The sequence below is a fragment of the Channa argus genome, chromosome 2, assembly GCF_033026475.1.
Source record: "Channa argus isolate prfri chromosome 2, Channa argus male v1.0, whole genome shotgun sequence".
NCBI lineage: Eukaryota > Metazoa > Chordata > Actinopteri > Anabantiformes > Channidae > Channa > Channa argus.
In genome coordinates, this window is record NC_090198.1 from 21,413,657 (window position 1) to 21,432,052 (window position 18,396).

Below are 18,396 nucleotides of genomic sequence, written 5' to 3' on the forward strand. Positions count from 1 at the left end.
TATCTGACTGTCCATACACCAACTGGAAACTTTCTGCCCTCACTGCACAGATGACAATAGACATGTGACATGCCACAATGCTAGTTTGTTTGTAAGCAGCTGTGTTTGTGATGTTGAAGTGCAAAATTAGTGTCCCCTCTGGAGTCCAGGTTTCCCATTTGGTGTGATACTTGACACCACCTGTCAGCTCCTCTGGAACGGTCTTTCTCTTTGTGTGAACATGCTGTGAACATGTCCACGTTTGACCCCATGGTTTAATAATAGCTGTGTAATTCTGATGGAACTACATTTTACAAACCATTATACAATTTGTTGCCAGTTCAACAGTGCAAAGCCTTTTTGTGCTATGGACTTCAGGTCCCCCCATTTTTTATAGTCTATCTTGGTTCTTTATCTTTATTTCTACATTGTGATTTTTCACCTTTATAACATATCGCCTTTAAGGTTAAAAAGCAACCTTGAGACCAGAAGGTTCCTGCATCAGTGCCAGACTGGCAGGAATAGGTAGACAGTAAAGCAGAGCTTGCATCTTGCTCTTCAACACTGCAATGGTTTCCTTGAGCAAAAACTGTAAACCCTAACTGTTGAGTGGCTGGTAGGTCGCACTGTGTGCCTCCAGACGTGCATCTGTGTCACTATGTGAATGTGATCAGGAGTCTTCTTAAACGATCCTGTATAATCAAAAGTTAAAAAACACTAATTTGTTTATAGTTGTTAAACTGATGGCGTCTCCGAGGACAGTATACAGTAAATTAAATGCACCAAATAAAAAACCTGAGAGTGATTTCAGACATAGCCTTGGACCTTGTGTTGACTTACTTTGTCTCAGGCTCATCTCTTACAGTGAGTCAACACAGATGAATAGAGGTGCTTCCGAGCTGACTGAGCAAAGTTGTTGAAGACAGTCTGCAAACATTTTATTTTGTTACCAAACTTCATTTATGTAATTGTTGCAAAACTACAGCTTTCAGTATTTAAAAAAAAATCCTGGTTCACTTCATAATGAATCTGTAATGAAATGTAAGAACAATTTAAGATCACAACAAGTGTCCACCTAAAGTGATATGGGGTTTGGATTTCTGTGTGATTTGCGTCTCTGAAAACTGTTTTACTTTTGAGGCTGTTCATTCAAACTACAGGATGTAGTTTGAATGAACAGCGCACACCAACTGAACAGCACATATTGTATCAAAACATTATAATTTGCTGAACAAAGCTATAGATATAAACACTGTTCATCACCAGTAAAATAGAATTTGCTTCTTTCTCATGTCTCAGTTGTCTCCAGGTTCAGAAGAAGATGATCATGAGGGTCCAGTGTGTGAGAAGCTTGGTCGTATTCAGTTCAGTGTTGGATACAGTTTTCAGGACTCCACCCTCACCGTCAAAATCCTCAAGGGCCAGGATTTGCCTGCTAAGGACTTTTCCGGCACCTCCGACCCGTTTGTGAAACTCTACCTGCTGCCAGACAAGAAGCACAAATTGGAGACCAAAGTGAAGAGGAAGAATCTAAACCCTCACTGGAATGAGACCTTCCTGTTTGAAGGTTTGATGGAGGAGGCTTTTGTAACAGCTTAAATGTGACACTTATGAATGTGCGCTGCACATGCAGGATTTTAAATGAGTTTCACTGTGATTCTGTTTGATTCTGTTGTGTTATTCCTATTGTCAGGGTTTCCCTATGAGAAGGTGGTGCAGAGAACCTTATATTTGCAGGTTCTGGACTACGACCGCTTCAGCAGGAACGATCCCATAGGAGAGGTTTCTATCCCTCTCAACAAACTGGACCTGGCCAACATGCAGACTTTCTGGAAGGAGCTGAAACCATGCAGCGATGGGAGCGTGAGTAAGAAGGAAAGGGAGGAGGGAGGACAAGAAGGTAGTAAGGGAAGGAAATGGAAAGAGAAGATGGGACAGAATGTAACGGGTGATGTCATTCCTGGCTCCCATGACACTCCCAGGGGAACTGTGGCAGTGTGCTGGTGGGAGAAGTGAAAGAAAGGAATATAGAGAGTGTGACAGGTAGATGGAGAGAACACAGACAGCCAGAGGAGGAAACAGAAGCCAACAGAAGAGAGACAGATCTGAAAAAAGAATGAAAAAGTAAACAATTTGCTGTTGTTGTGTCTGATTTCTGTAGGGGAGTCGAGGGGATCTGTTGGTGTCTCTGTGCTACAACCCCACAGCCAACACCATCACTGTAAGCATCATCAAAGCCCGCAACCTCAAAGCCATGGACATTGGAGGCACTTCTGGTATAGATGCTCCTTCATCTCCCATGTCCTTTTATTGTTACCCTTCTGCATTATTCCAGCTCCAAAAGAAATTGTTTTTGTTCACTAGAAGAAAATGATTTTAAATCCATGATAGCACACAAATTAGCATTTGATTCACTTATGTTAAAAAGGCATGAAAAGAAGTAAACATTTTTCTTTTTTCACAGACCCCTATGTTAAAGTGTGGTTGATGCACAAGGACAAGCGTGTGGAAAAGAAGAAGACGGTGGTAATGAAGCGCTGTCTGAACCCTGTTTTTAACGAGTCCTTCCCCTTTGATGTGCCTGCCCACGTGCTACGGGAGACCACCATAATTATCACCGTCATGGACAAGGACAGGCTCAGTCGCAATGATGTCATTGGAAAGGTATCTCCTTCCCTCTTCTTTGCTTATTCCCTCTTCTTCTTATTCTTTTCTTCCTCTGTATGTTTCTGACTCTGAAAAGACAATCAGCAGCTGATCACTGAAACAATCTCTAGTGACCCCTGCTGGAACACACAGACTAATATTCTGCATTGTAAAATCAATAATTATTAAACTAACGAAAAGATTTTAAATATATACATATTTAGTAGAATTTATTTGCTACACCTAAAATACACCACTGGGCAAAAAGCATGACATGCAGTCAGGTGCCTGTCCGATGTATAAATCACACCCTGAAATGTGCATTTTTCATACGACTTAATGTTGAACGTGTGCAGAAATTCTACTAACTATCGCTGGAGTATCTCTTATTGATTTTATTATAAGCCATTGAACGATTGCCTGTTTGTTGCCCTGAGCTATTATTTGTCTGTGAACTAGCTGCTTCTGCACACAAGAAATAGCAGAGGTGTGAAGGTGATAATGTTCACCTGGTGTCATAACCGTTTCAGGCAGATGCAGATAGAACTGTGCGGCCATTCTGAAGCCTGCTGCTTTGCTGCATCAAACAGAGAAGCGTTGCTGCTCTTTAGTCACTGAAACATGTGGGATGGATAAAATTTTAGAAACACCTGCCAGTCCAACGCAACACAAACTAAATCTTTCACGATGATAAGACAGTTGAATCAACACCTCTCAGGCACAAAAGTAAGCTTTGTCACCGACATAAAGGAAGGATTTACTGCATTAGACTGCAGTAGTTTTAGCCTGAATACATTTCCAACTGGGTGTTTAACTGTGTGGTTGTAGACAAAGTCACATTTTTGCATATTCATCTGAGCTACTGTGAACTGACTTAAAGCGTCTCGGTGACACTATCTTAACAATTATTCGGTACTAATACACTGGAAGTGTACCAATTCAACACTGTCTCGGCTTCAGCTATAATTACATTTTTCTTTTCAGGTAACTTCTTAGGAGATTATTGTACGGATGAGCTTTTGTGCTCTCTGTCAGTCATACACGTCTACAGTAACTGCAGGTGCTATACTTGTTGCCGTCCTAATCACATATATTATCTGCCTCCACACCGTGGGTATAAATTACTTCCTATAATAGCACACTCGTAAGTGACTTGGAACTCAGAGGACAGTGTAAACATGAACAGTTTTCTCTGTTACATGTGCAGGTGTGTGGATTCTTTCTACATGAGAATTACTTAAAGGCTGAATGTTTGATTTCCATTAGTGTCAGCATTAGTCTTTTTCATTAGTATTTCAGCCAGTGAAATCTTTTTCCACTAATGGCTCTTTTTCAGTGCAGGATTTAAGTTCAATGGAAGTGGCAGGCTGTGAGGTGGAAGCAGGGCTAGACACATTTTCTTCTTTACTTCATGCCCCACTATTGTTTGGAAAGGCTCTTTATAAATAACATCAATCTCTGTGTGAAATAAGTTACAGTGACTCTCTCTTTCCCACAGATTTATCTTTCATGGAAGAGTGGCCCTGCAGAGGTAAAACACTGGAAAGACATGATGGGTCATCCTCGTGCTGCCGTGGCTCAGTGGCATGCTCTCAAAGCCTGAGGGACCAAGGGCCCAAACCTAAAACCCAAACTGCCTACAGTGTTTTTCCCGTCAGAATTCAGCATCAGCCTCCCAGCCCCTAACCTCAGCACATATCCCCTACTCCCTAAGGCCGCAGTCTTGGGCTGCAAAAAATGTGTCATGTCTTTGTTCTCAGGCCTCTTTGATATCCTGTGTCACGTTCTGATTCCCACCTGACCCCCTGTCATCACGTTGTCTGAACTTAAGAATGTCTTAGATGTCTTTACTCACTCTCTCCTTGTGCCCTCTTTATATTAAATTATTCTTTCTTCCAGGTATTTTTTAGTCTTTCCCTCACCTTGTAAACCATTCTCTGTTTAACATGAGGGCAGTACCCCTTGCCACACATGACTACAAACTACCAGCCAAATATGGATCAAACTGATATTCCAACCATCTTCTGTAGTGGCAAGATGGGCTGCATTCAAGCACCTGAGTCTGAATGGTGCCGACCATTGTGACCCATTTACCACCTACTGCGCATCGGGTGTTGCAGTGAAGAATTGTCCATACTGTTCCTCACCATTTTGTCCTCTTCTGTTACTGTCACCATTCCCACATAACCTTAAACTGCCTGAAAAATCAGGAAAACCAACATAAGCAATGAAAGAGTGATGGGCTGTATCTAAAATGGAATCTGAATCGAAGTGGACACTCAACACATGTTTGATGTTCTTTTCTCAATTTTCACACTTTTTCTGACAATGCTGTAATAAGTCTCCTTTGGCTGGAACCTTTCGTCGTCTGTGCGTGCTGTGGGTGATGTGCTGTATCCCCAAATAAAGTTTCTCAACAACAACAAAAAAAAAAGGATATGAACATGAACATTTAACACTGGTCCAATAGGAGAAGTGTCAAAAAATATACTTTCCTATTTTCTTGGAAGAGAAGTCGTGAGTTACAGAAAAAAAGAGTAAAGTGATTAATGTTGTGTTTTAATTTTTGGTTTTGACAAAAACTTAGAAAATCAACCTGTTCTTCCAGACACAGAAAATAAGCAAAAAGCCAGCTTCCATAAGTGTGGGAGTCTGGGTTACTTAGTGTATGTGTGTAGTGTGTTAATGAGGGGATACTGTGTACTTGCACAGCTAAATTAAATGCATTGTTGAAAAAACCATTGCCCTTGATAATAATGGTAAAAATAAGGTTATGTTAGAATTTGTAGTGTTGAAGTTAGCATAAGACAAGGGGAGGTCACCCGTTCACCTTAAACCACAAACAAACATACAGTATTTTAAATGTACCCGTAGTGGTATTAAGGATGGCAATTACTCTTTGACATGTGCGTGTTGTGGGCTTTATTCCCTAAAATGCTGCAACGGATGGCATCCCCAAATAGAAAGGAGATAAAATGGAATTCGTTTATTTTTGAATTTTGAAAAACAGTGTTAAATTTCGTTGTTTATACACCACTCGCTAAACAGTTTTCTATCCACCTGCTTCGGATGTTATCGTGCCACTCAGTAACCTTTACCTGTTGTTATCACCACTATAGCTATGGGTCATTAGGAACCTGCTTCACATATGCTCAGTAGGTCATGTAATTTTATGTGCCATGATAATGTTTGTTTTTGGCACAAATAAATTTTTTTTGGTTAGGTTTGTGTACAAAACTGACAGAGAAAGATGGTTGCGCAGCAAATGCAACTTTCGTCACATTTACTACAACCTCTAGATTTCACCAGTTCCCCACGTCTCGCTCATAATCAGTGTGTCAGTAGGTAGTCGGTGACCTACCTAACCATAACTATAAGCTGATAATATCGCCATTCGATGGCACGAAAACACTCATACTGACTGGGTTTTTACTGGGACAGGTGTAAACAGTCTATTGAATTTAGTATTTTTTAAATGTGCATTTTATAATTGTTTGAACTCTATAAACGATATTCTATTGGCTTCCATTATATTTTTGTGGTGAGAGTGGTCTCCGTCGCACTATGGACCCTAAAACTCAACACACGTAGATAAAGCCTGTTTATGAGTTTGTGAAAAAAGTCTTAACTCAAGGTTAGCTTATTAGCTTTTACATTGTTTTTTCCAATCACATCTCAGTTTTTCTCAGTGGGTGGAGTTTTTGACACAGGGACATTGCACTAATGAGCCCAAGACATAAGTAACCCCAAGAGTAAGACCAAATGAGAATCACTGGAATTAAGGAGCACGGAGCACTGCTCTTATTTATGCAATCCAGAAAATAAACAGTCTGTGAGTTTTCTACCTAGAATTCTCAGATTTAACTGAGCAAAGGAAAAAGCTAGAAACTTGACCTTGAGTTTAGTTTGTGTGCATGTGTAGTATGTGGGTGTGTCTAACTACTGCTTCCAAGGTTATGAATTGAAAAACACATTTTTATGATTTGAGTGAACTTAAAATTTATGGACACAAGCATTAGATGACTGTCAAGCTCAGACATAGATGACATAAAGCACTACGCGCTTGTCACACAATTTAAAGCTGCATTAATCATTAAACCTGAAGCCAACATTACAGAACAACAAAAAAAGTTTTTTTGTTTTTACAGAGCACTAGGAGATCAACAAACAATTGATTTTGTGTTCTTTTAGAGAATTTTTAACTATGGCCAGTTTTCCAGATGTTTGCTTCACTGCCTGAATGTGACCTCCCCCAAATCCCAAATAGCATGTGCTAAGTGGATGAATGGAAACAAAATGAGAGTAATAATATCTGGGGAAAGTCTTTCTACATTCCACTGTTCGTCTTTGTCTAATGGGTGTGTGTGTGTCAGTATTTGAACTTTTGTTTGTGTGATTGTATTTGCTGTGAGTCCCTCTGTGTGTATATCTGCACTGAGTTCTATTTTGCCAGTTTAATACAAAACAACATTGTTTACCGTTTTTATTCTGTATGAAACTATCCAGATGTACAAATATTTTTTTTTAAGAATCAGTGCACTTGTTGGTGACAATGCTGGAACAAACCTCTCTTTATAGCAGGGTTATTTTCCATGTGTGGTTGAAACAAATATTTGGTTTGACAGGAAGCAAACTTTGTTATACATGAGCTGAGAGTGAAGGTCAAAAGAAAAATGTCACTAAGCAGCTTTACAACAACCTTATATATAACATTTTCTCTGACCAACATACACCAGAGTATGAGCTCAGTCCTAAACAGCTACATTTTGTCCTATCTCTCCTTCCTCTCTTGTGTGATCTGGTTGGCCAAGGCCAAAAAAATAAAAGGTGGCTCCCTAACATTGCAGGTGACGTTCCTCCAAACAACCCTGTTGTGCACACATGCTTCCTGGCACATAGTGTTCTGTATGTGCCTTATAAGCCCTGCCACACCTTGCTCTTCACCATATGTGCTCCCTCTCCAAGAGTCAGGGAGGGGAGAGGGAAAAAAAAGGTGAGACAGGAGATCATCATCACCTCGCTGTTAGCTATGTCTCAGGTCAGAGCAGAGCATTGACGCATCCCAAAATAACTAGGAAGAGTCATCTGTCTGTCCTGATGGCCCTTTGTGTTAAACAAGGCATTATTCTGAGTGCTGCTAACAAAGCATCACATTACAAACGCTCAGTGAAAGTCACTTCAAACAATGCAACATAAATTGTTCAAGATTAATCAGGGCTTGGTATGTTTTCATTTGAACAAATCGAGCTAGAATGTTCTCTCTATGCTCCTCACTGGTCATATATCACATTTAATGAACAAGTCTTCATTCCTAATTTGGGGGATTCTGCTTGAGACACAGAGAGGTTTACCAGCAACACTTTGATTTATATACTGTACAACAGATTGTGAAGTATCCTGTATGGAAAAAAGAAAGAAAATCATCACTATTTACTGGGGTTATTGATATCTGTCATATACCTGTCAGTTCTTGAATTTACTTTTTTCTATTAACACAGACACTGCTGTAAATAAATATCCAACTGTGCTTTCTACTTTCCTCTTCCAGGTCAGACAATAATAGGACCTAGATTATAAGGGGAATTAACATGGATCTTTAAAACTGTGCTGATCTCTAGAATTATTGAAACTGCCTACTCTGAAAAATGCTGAAAAAGAGTTGAACTTATTAACTTATCTAACACCACCCTCACAGTTAAACCTGAAGTCTTATGTTCTGTCCACTGAGAGCAGTTTTTCTTTGTGCACCTCTGCTCAGGACTCACTCCCGAGAAGAAGGAGGTTTGTGGTGCTCCTGGTGGTGTTGAAAACTAGAGAGAAAGGGTGATGGCAGAGCTGAGGATGAACCAGAGAGCTGTCACGACACATGAAGCAGCAGTGGAGGATCACAGGAGTGCTGGGCTGCAGATAGGCACACTGGGTGTGCGTGGGAAACTGATGAATATACACTCTAAACAAGTCTCAGAGCAGTAAAGACGTAAACTCCACTCCCCCTGAATGTGGGATCCACAGGTGCCATCTTTTTCCCTCTGAAGGCAGGGTATTGTGACATCCTGCAAGTTTCACATTCAACTATTGCCGAATCAAAGGAGTGCAGGACTTTTACACAGGTACAGTTGATTCAGACTTTTGATTTTGCTGGTTTATTGGTACTAAAATTCAAATGTCTACTCTGATAAATGCACAGATATATTAGAAGACAGAGTAAAAGCAAAATGTACTCTGACATTGTGATTTGTAGTGAGAGCAGAGAGCAGATGGAGGAAAATCTAGAGAGGTGGAGGTCTGCTCTGGAAAACAGAGGAATGAAGCTTAGCCGCAGCAAGAAAGAATACATGTGTGTCAATGAGAGGGACCCAGGGGGAACGGTGAGGTTACAGGGAGCAGAGGTGAAGAAGGTGCAGGACTTTAAGTACTTGGGGTCAACGGTTCAGAGCAACAGAGAGTGTGGAAAAGAGGTGAAGAGGCGAGTGCAGGCAGGTTGGAACGGGTGGACAAAAGTGTCAGGTGCGTTGTGTGATAAAAGAGTATCGGCAAGAATGAAAGGAAAGGTGTTCAAGATGGTGGTGTGACCAGCGATGTTGTTCGGCTTAGAGACAGTGGTATTGAAGAAAAGACATGGGGCAGAGCTGGAGGTAGCAGAGCTTAAGATGTTGAGGTTCTCTTTGGGAGTGACGAGGATGGACAGGATCAGGAGTGAGGACAGCAGAGGGACAGCTCATGTTAGATGTTTCGGAGATAAAGTCAGAGAGGCCAGATTGAGGTGGTTTGGACATGTTCAGAGAAGAAATTGTGAATATATCGGTAGAAGGATGCTGAGGTTGGAGCTGCCAGGCAGGAGGCCTAGAGGAAGACCAAAGAGGAGATTTATGGATGTAGTGAGGGAGGACATGAAGTTAGTTGGTGTGAGTGAAGAGGATGCAGAGGATAGAGTTAGATGGAGGCACATGATTCGCTGCGGCGACCCCTGAAAGGGAACAGCCGAAAGGAAAAGAAGAAGAAGCAAAATATAATTAAACTTAAAAGTACATTTTCCTCAATAAAATGGCCAATTTCACTGATTACATTACATCGATACACATAATTATGTTATGCAAAAAATTTTTTTTTTTTGTCCTTTTGGCTTATCCTGTGAGTTCCGGGTTGCCACAGTGGATAATCTGCCCACATATTGATTTGGCACAGCTTTTACACCGGATGCCCTTCCAGGCGCAACACTTCCCAATTTCTGCGGGGCTTGGGACCGGCACTGCACAGCTGGGGATGGGGATGGGCTGCTGGGGGTTCAGTGTCTTGCCCACACACACTTCAACACGAGATTGGGAAGAGGGGCATGAACCTCCGACCCTATGGTCAATAAGCGACAAGTCTACCAACTGAGCTACTTCTGCCCCTGTGTGTTTTAAAATGTAAGCAGCACTTTTAGTTTGTAGCTCAATGAAATGAAGGAATTATTTTCTTTATATATTATTAGTTATAGTATTTACCACAAGCTTCCAACCTAAAGGGAAGACTACTTCCTAAGTAGATGAATTTGAGCGGTTTTGACATTATTAATGGTAAAAAATGCTCTGCTTTACAGCGAGCTAAATTTTAGCGAATTATAGTTGTTTTTTATGTTTGTTGTGGCACTGTGACACTGGGCAGTAGCAAGACACTTTTTTCAGAATTAGTTTAAGTTTTTTTCACTTTTTAAATGTTAAATTAAATACTAACTAGCTATAGCATTGAAAAATGCTGTACAAGAGTAATATTTACCTCAAAAATTTACTACAGTGAAAGTAGAAAGTCACAGAAAATAGAAATAGAATTGAACACTAAAGGAAAGTGCAAGTACCTCAAAATAGTTCTCAAGTAATGCAGCGATTGTCTGCTAATTTGAGGTGGCATTAGGGGCAATGATTACAGAAACAAAAAACATGACCTCGGTCTATTTTCGGATTATTTTGAGGAAATTAAAAATTGAAGGTTGGTGATGTTAGGCAACATGTTTCCTTTTAAGATGAAGAAAAAAAATTACATTTAACATATATTAACTTTTGACTCATATCTGTATGATTTCCTTGTTTTTGTAAAACCTTGTAAGTTGATCATGTGTAAATTGTATTTCTATTGGCGTACACAAACAGTCTTGTCAACTGTTGTGAGATTATCTTCACATCTCACTGCCAGAGGGTATTTCCCTTCTGCTGTCTCTACACGGTCTTACCGAACCAACACGACACAGCCAGGCAAGAAATGTTCCCAAAAATAAGGTAAACCGATCTGGGGTGGAGGAGAGAAATAGAACAAACCTATATTTTGTTTAACTAAAACTTATCTTGCCACGAGAAAACCCTGGATGGTTGGTCTCATAAAAGGTGTATGAAAACATATTTTACTTAATATTCTATTTATGATTAAATGCAGTATTGAGGTTTCATTAAGGCAGGTGTTCTTATTCAGGTGGATCAGATGTGTTCAGCCAATGAGCAGTTAGTGGAGGGATAGTTGAAAGACAAGAAGGACCATGATAAGGAACCAAAAATGTAATTGGTTTGTTCAGACAGCTTGCACTGTAAGTTTTCATCATTTATAGGCATCTGAATAAGGGTGCTCATCAGATGGTCATTCAAATCAATGAGACAGCTGATATTATCACATTGTAAAAAAAATAGGGTATGTGAAATATAGGCACAGGTGTCTGTGTCAGATCATCAGGGCCTTCAGTCAGTGAGAACAAAGTAATCTGCTTCCATCTGGTGCCTATGAACAGACACTGCAGGCAACCCAACCTTCATTATGTAACGAATGCTGTCTGTACCCTCTCAGTCATGGCACCCTCAAGTCATGTGACCCTTATCCAAGCAGTAGATGATCAACATTTATTTAATAATCTTTTATGTCTGTAATAGTGACAGTTAAATGATTGTACATATTTATGAAAGCTGTCTTTTTCAGTATGCATGCCATACCGGCCTGGTTTAATTTACAGTTTTCAATAATACATTTACATTACAGTTACTGTAAAATGGTCCTTGTTAACAATGTGTTGCATCACAAGTCCACAAATCTTTTCCCTTTTATGACGGACTGTTACGGCTACAATACAAAATGTTCACATAAATAGGTGGATAGTAGTAAAGTGTTTAAGATATTTAACACTCCACAATAAATTTGTATAATTTGCTGTTTTCAACAAAAGACATAATTGCCTTCCATAGATTTTTCAGAAAGGTTAATACACTGATGTTCAGTCCACCTTAAACGAGTCTCTTACAAGGCCATGGAAGTCATTGGCTTTCCTTTTGTAGGTACTCCAAACTGGGCGCATCCAACCTCTGTTCATGGTTGCGATTTTTTGTGAAATCTTTCAGCATATCCATGACTTCTCCCTGATAAACCTCAGGAGTGGGCTGGGTTTCTGTTAAGTTAAAAAAAAAAACTTACATTATTCTGAGGTCCTGGTGGAAAACCATAGACTTATACCATATTGGTTATTTTATTAAAGATGATTAATCATGTGACAGATGTCTGAAGAGCATTGAGCACATGGAGAGGAGCCCTTCCAATATCACCTGGGTGTATCTTAGGACGAGCTAAGAATATCAAACCGAAAGCTGATGTAGCCGTATTCAACATGACATTTGCTCTTGACATCAAAAAGCCAGAAGAAGCAGATGAATATTTGTATTAGTTTCATGCTGAAGTAAAGGAAAGAGCCAACAGTAGTTCTTTAAAGACAAGAAAGAATACAGCTTCTCCATAGAAGGCATTGTTACTTGTGTTTCAGACCCTACATTTTAATTTGTTCATCTCTAATAGTATTGGCCTAAATGTAAATGAGACACTGTGTGTGTTACCTTGGAAATTGTCTTTTTATTATTATTGTTATCTGACTGTATTTCTGCCAGTTGACATTGTTCTCACTATGACAATGTTTTTTAACCATTATGAACAACAAAACACACACATAATTGAATCAAATTAAGGAGAAATTTGAAGGATAAAAAATCTCTAGACAGTGACAGTAAATGAGTCAACCCCCCCAAGTCATATTAATTATCATGTTCCTAGATGCACAGGCCGAGGTGGAGGAGTAGCAGCAATATTTCACTCTAGCTTATCAATAATTCCTAGACCTAAACATAGTTATAACTCATTTGAGAGTCTTACTCTTAGCCTTTCACACGCAAACTGGAAAACTCAAAAACCACTATTATTTGTTATCGTGTACCGTCCTCCAGTCCCTTATTCAGAGTTTTTGATTGAATTTTCTGATTTTCTAACTGATTTAGTGCTTAGTACAGATAAAGTCATTATAGTGGGTGACTTTAACATTCATGTAGATGCTGACAGTAACTGCCTGAGCACTGCGTTTAATTCATTACTAGATTCAATTGGTTTTTCCCAAAATGTAAATAAACCCACTCACTGTTTTAGTCACACATTAGACCTTGTACTTACATATGGCATTGAAACTGATAATTTAATAGTATTTCCTCATAACTCTCTTTTGTCTGACCATTTTCTAATAACATTTGAATTTACAATAACGGACTATACAGCAGTTAGGAAAAAATTCCACTACAGCAGATGTTTATCTGAAAATGCTGTGAATACATTTAAAGAAATTATTTCTTCATCTTTTTCACCACCATGTGTCAATGCTATGGTGAGTAGCCATCTTACTCCTGTACAAATTGATTACTTAGTTGACGATTCTGCAGCCTCATTGCGTATGATACTAGATACAGTTGCCCCTCTGAAAAAGAAGGCAGTGAATCAGAGGAGGCGACCTCCATGGTACAATTCACAAATGCACAGCTTAAAGCAGGCGTCACGAAAATTAGAGAGGAAGTGGCGTTCCACTAATTTAGAAGAATCCCGGTTAGCCTGGAAAAACAGTTTAAAAGTGTACAAAAAAGCTCTCCGTGATGCCAGAACAGCATATTATTCCGCACTAATAGAGGAAAACAAGAACAACCCCCGGTTTCTGTTCAGCACTGTAGCCAGGCTGACTAAGAGCCATAGTTCTGTTGAGCCTAGTATACCCTTAACTTTGAGCAGCAATGACTTTATGACTTTCTTTACTGATAAAATTGCAGCCATTAGGGAAAAGGTTCACCAGATCCTCCCTACAAATATTACAGATAGATCTTCATGTACAACAGCTCTAGAATCCTCAATAAGGCCCCAATCCATCTTAGACTGTTTTTCACCCATAGATCTCACTGAGCTAAGTTCAACTATCGCCTCCTCAAAACTAACAACATGTCTTTTAGACCCTGTTCCAACCAAATTGCTTAAAGATGTTCTACCTTTAATAGACACATTCATATTAGATTTGATTAACTTATCTTTAGAAACTGGCTATGAACCAAAGGCTTATAAAGTTGCTGTAATCAAACCATTACTTAAAAAACCCTGTCTTGATCCAGGTGATTTAGCCAACTATAGACCAATATCAAATCTCCCGTTTATTTCTAAAATCCTGGAAAAAGTAGTTGCAAAAAAATTATGTGATCACCTTTACAGGAATAATTTGTATGAAGACTTTCAGTCAGGATTTAGAGTTCATCACAGTACAGAAACAGCACTAGTAAAAGTCTCCAATGATCTTCTCCTCGCTTCAGATAATGGACTTGTGTCCGTACTCGTCTTACTAGACCTTAGTGCCGCATTTGACACCATTGACCACAACATTTTATTACAGAGACTAGAACATAGATTTGGGATTAAAGGAACCACATTACATTGGTTTAAATCTTATCTGTCAGACAGATTCCAACTTGTTCATGTTAATGATGACTCTTCTTTATGCACCAAAGTTAGCTATGGAGTTCCACAGGGCTCTGTGTTAGGACCAATACTTTTTAATCTGTACATGTCACCTTTAGGCAAAATTATTAGGAAACATTCCATAAACTTCCACTGCTATGCAGATGATACCCAGCTCTATTTATCTGTGAAACCAGAAGATACTAACCAATTAGTCAAACTTGAAGCATGTCTAAAAGACATAAAGACCTGGATGTCCTACAATTTCCTACTTCTAAATTCAGACAAAACTGAAATCATCCTCTTTGGGCCTAAAAACATGAGAAATATGCTGTCTAACAATATAGTTACTTTAGATGACATAACTTTGGCCTCCAGTACTGCGGTGAGGAACCTTGGAGTTATTTTTGACCAGGATTTGGCATTTACGTCACATATAAGACAAATCTCTAGAACAGCCTTCTTCCACCTACGGAACATTGCTAAAATTAGAAGCATCCTGTCTCAAAGTGATGCCGAAAAACTGGTCCATGCATTTGTTACTTCTAGGTTGGACTACTGTAATTCCCTACTTCTGGGGTGTCCTAATAACTCTCTAAAAAGCCTTCAATTAATCCAAAATGCTGCAGCAAGAGTGCTGACTGGATTAGGAAAGAGAGATCATATTTCACCTTCACTAGCTTCTCTTCATTGGCTTCCCATAAAATCTAGAATAGAGTTCAAAACCCTCCTCCTTACATACAAAGCTCTTAATGGTCAAGCTCCATCATATTTAAAAGATCTCATAGTTCTGTATCGCCCGATTAGACCACTTCGATCCCAAAATACAGGCCTACTTGTGGTTCCCAGAGTTTGCAAAAGTAGAATGGGAGGCAGAGCCTTTAGCTATCAAGCTCCTCTCCTGTGGAACCAGCTTCCAATCCAAATTCGGGGAGCAGACACCCTCTCTACTTTTAAGACTAGGCTTAAAACCTTCCTTTTTGATAAAGCTTATAGTTAAACTGCTCACTCAACCTGAACTAGCTTTTCTCTATACATTTACTTGTCACTACTGTATACCATTAATTCTATATCCTACAACCTGCACGATGCTTTGTTGTTGCTTTTTTGTTGTTTTGTTGTTGCTTTTCTTGTTGTTTTGTTGTTGCTTTTTGTTGTTGCTTTTTGTTGTTTTGTTGTTGCTTTTTTGTTGTTTTGTTGTTGCTTTTCGTTGTTGCTTTTCGTTGCTCTTTTCTTTTCTTTCTCCACTTTCCACTCACCCCAACCGGTCAAGGCAGATGGCCGCCCACCCTGAGCCTGGTTCTGCTGGAGGTTTCTCCCATTAAAGGGAGTTTTTCCTCTCCACTGTTGCCTAGGGCTTGCTCAAGGGGGATTTGTTGGGTTGCTTCTACATACTTGTGTAGTCTGGACTTTATTCTGTAAAGTGCCTTGAGATGACTTTGTTGTAAATTGGCGCTATATAAATAAAGTTGAATTGAATTGAATTGAATTGAATCCAGTGCCAGGGTGAAGTCCCAAAGGAGCAGTAACAACAGTAATACGGTGAATTTGTAAGTGAAGCTGTTAATTATTTCAGCAGCAGAATGATGTAATGAATTTATACTTATTACATATTAAATAAAACAAACAAGTAGAAATAATTATTATTCCACCTGAACTTTCCCAAATTTTGCTCTGTTGCAGAATGAATTTAAAAGACTACAATTGATTTCTCTGCTAACACAAAACAAGCCAAAGTTTGCAAAGCAACTATTTCCTAATTGCAACTTATGTAAACATAATATTGCAAACTTGAAACATTTCTGTCATTAAATATTTAAATGTTTTGCTGAGACACTCTAATGTATTTCCACATTCCCTTCAGTCTTTTAAATGTCTCTTGACTAGTCTGTTTCCAGCGCTCTAATAAGTTAATCTATCATGTCGAGTGGCCTGTATGAGATTGTAGTGGTGATATCACGTGCTTAAGGAAAATAACTATCATCTTACCTGTTGCCCAGTAGTAGATGTCCCAGTCATTGCTTGGTTCATTAATCAGTCTGTCATACTGCTGCAGCTGGATCTCACTCATTGTGTTCAGGTATTGCTTTGCAAAAAGGCTACAAGAGAATTGATTTGAGTGGGATTATTTTCTTTACCTAGACAATCATAGTACCTGGTGATTATCTGAGCTGCTGGTGAATTAAAATTTGAAAGTGTGTCAGGATGTAAAAACCCTGATGGAACAAGGAATTTAAAATGCTTATCTTCACAATTTGCACAAGTTGGTTTAAAGATGTTAAAGAATGTGTTCACAACTCACAGACCTACTTGTGTATTTAAAGGCTTTATTTTAGGAATTAATTGTGCCTTTTTGTTGCTACAGAATGTATTTCCTTGTTACGACTATAAAAAACGTTACTCCAAAGGAAATTTATACTGTAACTGTGGAGGATCCTTGTTTAATCCAGCTAAAATACTTTAAGCACCTTTTTGGCAATAATTAAATTCTTCAAGGCAAATGAATTTTCAACTTATCCTTTAGGCCTAATTTGTAATTAACAATACAGTTTATCAACCTGAGCAATATGCAGTTCTCCAGCATGCCCCTCTTGCGACTCTCATACAGAAGTCTGCGTCTTTTGATGTCGATGGGCTCGCCCAGTTTCTCCTCCCACGGTGGCAAGGGGATCTCAATAAGGTCACTCCTGGAGTCATCTGGGGAGTCACCCCGGTAACTACGACTCGATACCACTCCTGTGACTGCTGGTTTCCGTGCTGCCCAGCACACACTCGTCGCCAGCTGGCAGGCACCAAGCACACATTTTAAGAAATATTAATGCCTTACCATGTATGATTTTTATCAAATGTATGTGAGTCAAACAATTCATTGTCGAGGTCTCCTTAAAGATGCAGTGCTGTTGTTGAGCTGACATCCTAGTGTGCCAAAACTACCCAAACAATAAAAAATTATATCATCTCATATTTATGTAAAAAGGGGCATGGCTTTTATATAGCTCATAACAAAGGTCACATTTTATTCTTAAATATTGTATTTTGTTAAATAGTATACAATTGATTTTTTCCTTGTATCATGTATTATTATTCCTCTTTTTCTTTTCTTCATAGACTGTGTGAGCATGGAAAAATGTCTCAGCACAAAAACTGAGACCTAACAATACGTGGTGATCTCCCTCCTCTGCTTTGTAATGTAATTTTACGAAGCTTAACAGATTTTTTTTTAAATGTAGAAAGAACAGTAAAGCCCCACTGACCTAGGAAGCCGAAGGCTATGACGCATTCTACCATAAATGTGAATGAAATCTAATCTACTTATCCTATCAATGCACCACAAAGTGTTTTCCATTAGATAAAGAACTTAAAGATCACTAGACCTACATTAAAATGTAATACAGTGAAAAAGCGGTGGTGGTAGAGGGCGAATGCGTAATGTCCTTGTTCTACAACTGTTTGTGTACTCCAGCTGGCATCTGAATTAATATCAGAAACCCTTAATAATTTACAACAGTATATCAATATGGTCATCTTTGCTACCTCATGTTATGACATCGGATTAATAAAAACGATTCGCGTCAAAGCTTTAAAAAAATGTCGTCGTTATGTTCTAATGTTAGTGCTGCTGTAGGTTAGCATTATAACTTCCACCAACAACTCTAACATTACACATGGTTAGATATACAGTAACGTTACTTGATTACTCACTCTTTTTGCAACTACAGAAAACATCGCTTCTTCCTTGCGAAGCTGAGAGACTTCTGACGCCAGATGAACTACTGTTTCGAATGTCCCACAAAAACACTGAACATGCGACTTTCACAACCGGGGAAGCTAAGGACGGAGGACTGGACACAGCGCACACGTTACGCCATATTGTTCAGGAAACACTAATGTTTAGTTGAAGATAAAATTGTATTTCATCTAACGTGGACCAAATAAGTTTTTTATTTGATTTGTATGTATTAAGTTATCTTGTTTACTCCCTGTGAAAGATAGACGCGTTTCCCTGTCATT

The 18,396-nt window shown here is 39.1% G+C and overlaps 2 protein-coding genes across 5 annotated transcripts in view; one reads left to right on the plus strand and one right to left on the minus strand.

Moving 5' to 3' along the window:
- syt7b (synaptotagmin VIIb) overlaps positions 1-8,152 on the plus strand; it is an 87,603-nt gene extending 79,451 nt beyond the window's left edge. For all 4 annotated transcript variants that reach the window (XM_067496357.1, XM_067496358.1, XM_067496359.1 and 1 more), the window contains 5 exons: positions 1,279-1,546; positions 1,673-1,842; positions 2,141-2,255; positions 2,444-2,643; positions 4,124-8,152. In XM_067496357.1, the coding sequence (XP_067352458.1) occupies positions 1,279-1,546; positions 1,673-1,842; positions 2,141-2,255; positions 2,444-2,643; positions 4,124-4,228 (858 nt within the window). In that variant the 3' untranslated portion in view covers positions 4,229-8,152. The remainder of the gene's footprint in view (positions 1-1,278; positions 1,547-1,672; positions 1,843-2,140; positions 2,256-2,443; positions 2,644-4,123) is intronic.
- A 3,323-nt stretch (positions 8,153-11,475) lies between these two features.
- On the minus strand, positions 11,476-18,248 carry sdhaf2 (succinate dehydrogenase complex assembly factor 2). Its single transcript, XM_067496363.1, has 4 exons — positions 18,088-18,248; positions 16,944-17,167; positions 16,375-16,484; positions 11,476-12,028 (listed from the first exon to the last, which is right to left on the minus strand). The coding sequence occupies exons 1-4, from the start codon at positions 18,109-18,111 to the stop codon at positions 11,898-11,900; spliced, it is 489 nt and encodes a 162-aa protein (XP_067352464.1). The 5' UTR covers positions 18,112-18,248; the 3' UTR covers positions 11,476-11,897.
- Between the last annotated feature and the right edge of the window lie 148 nt (positions 18,249-18,396).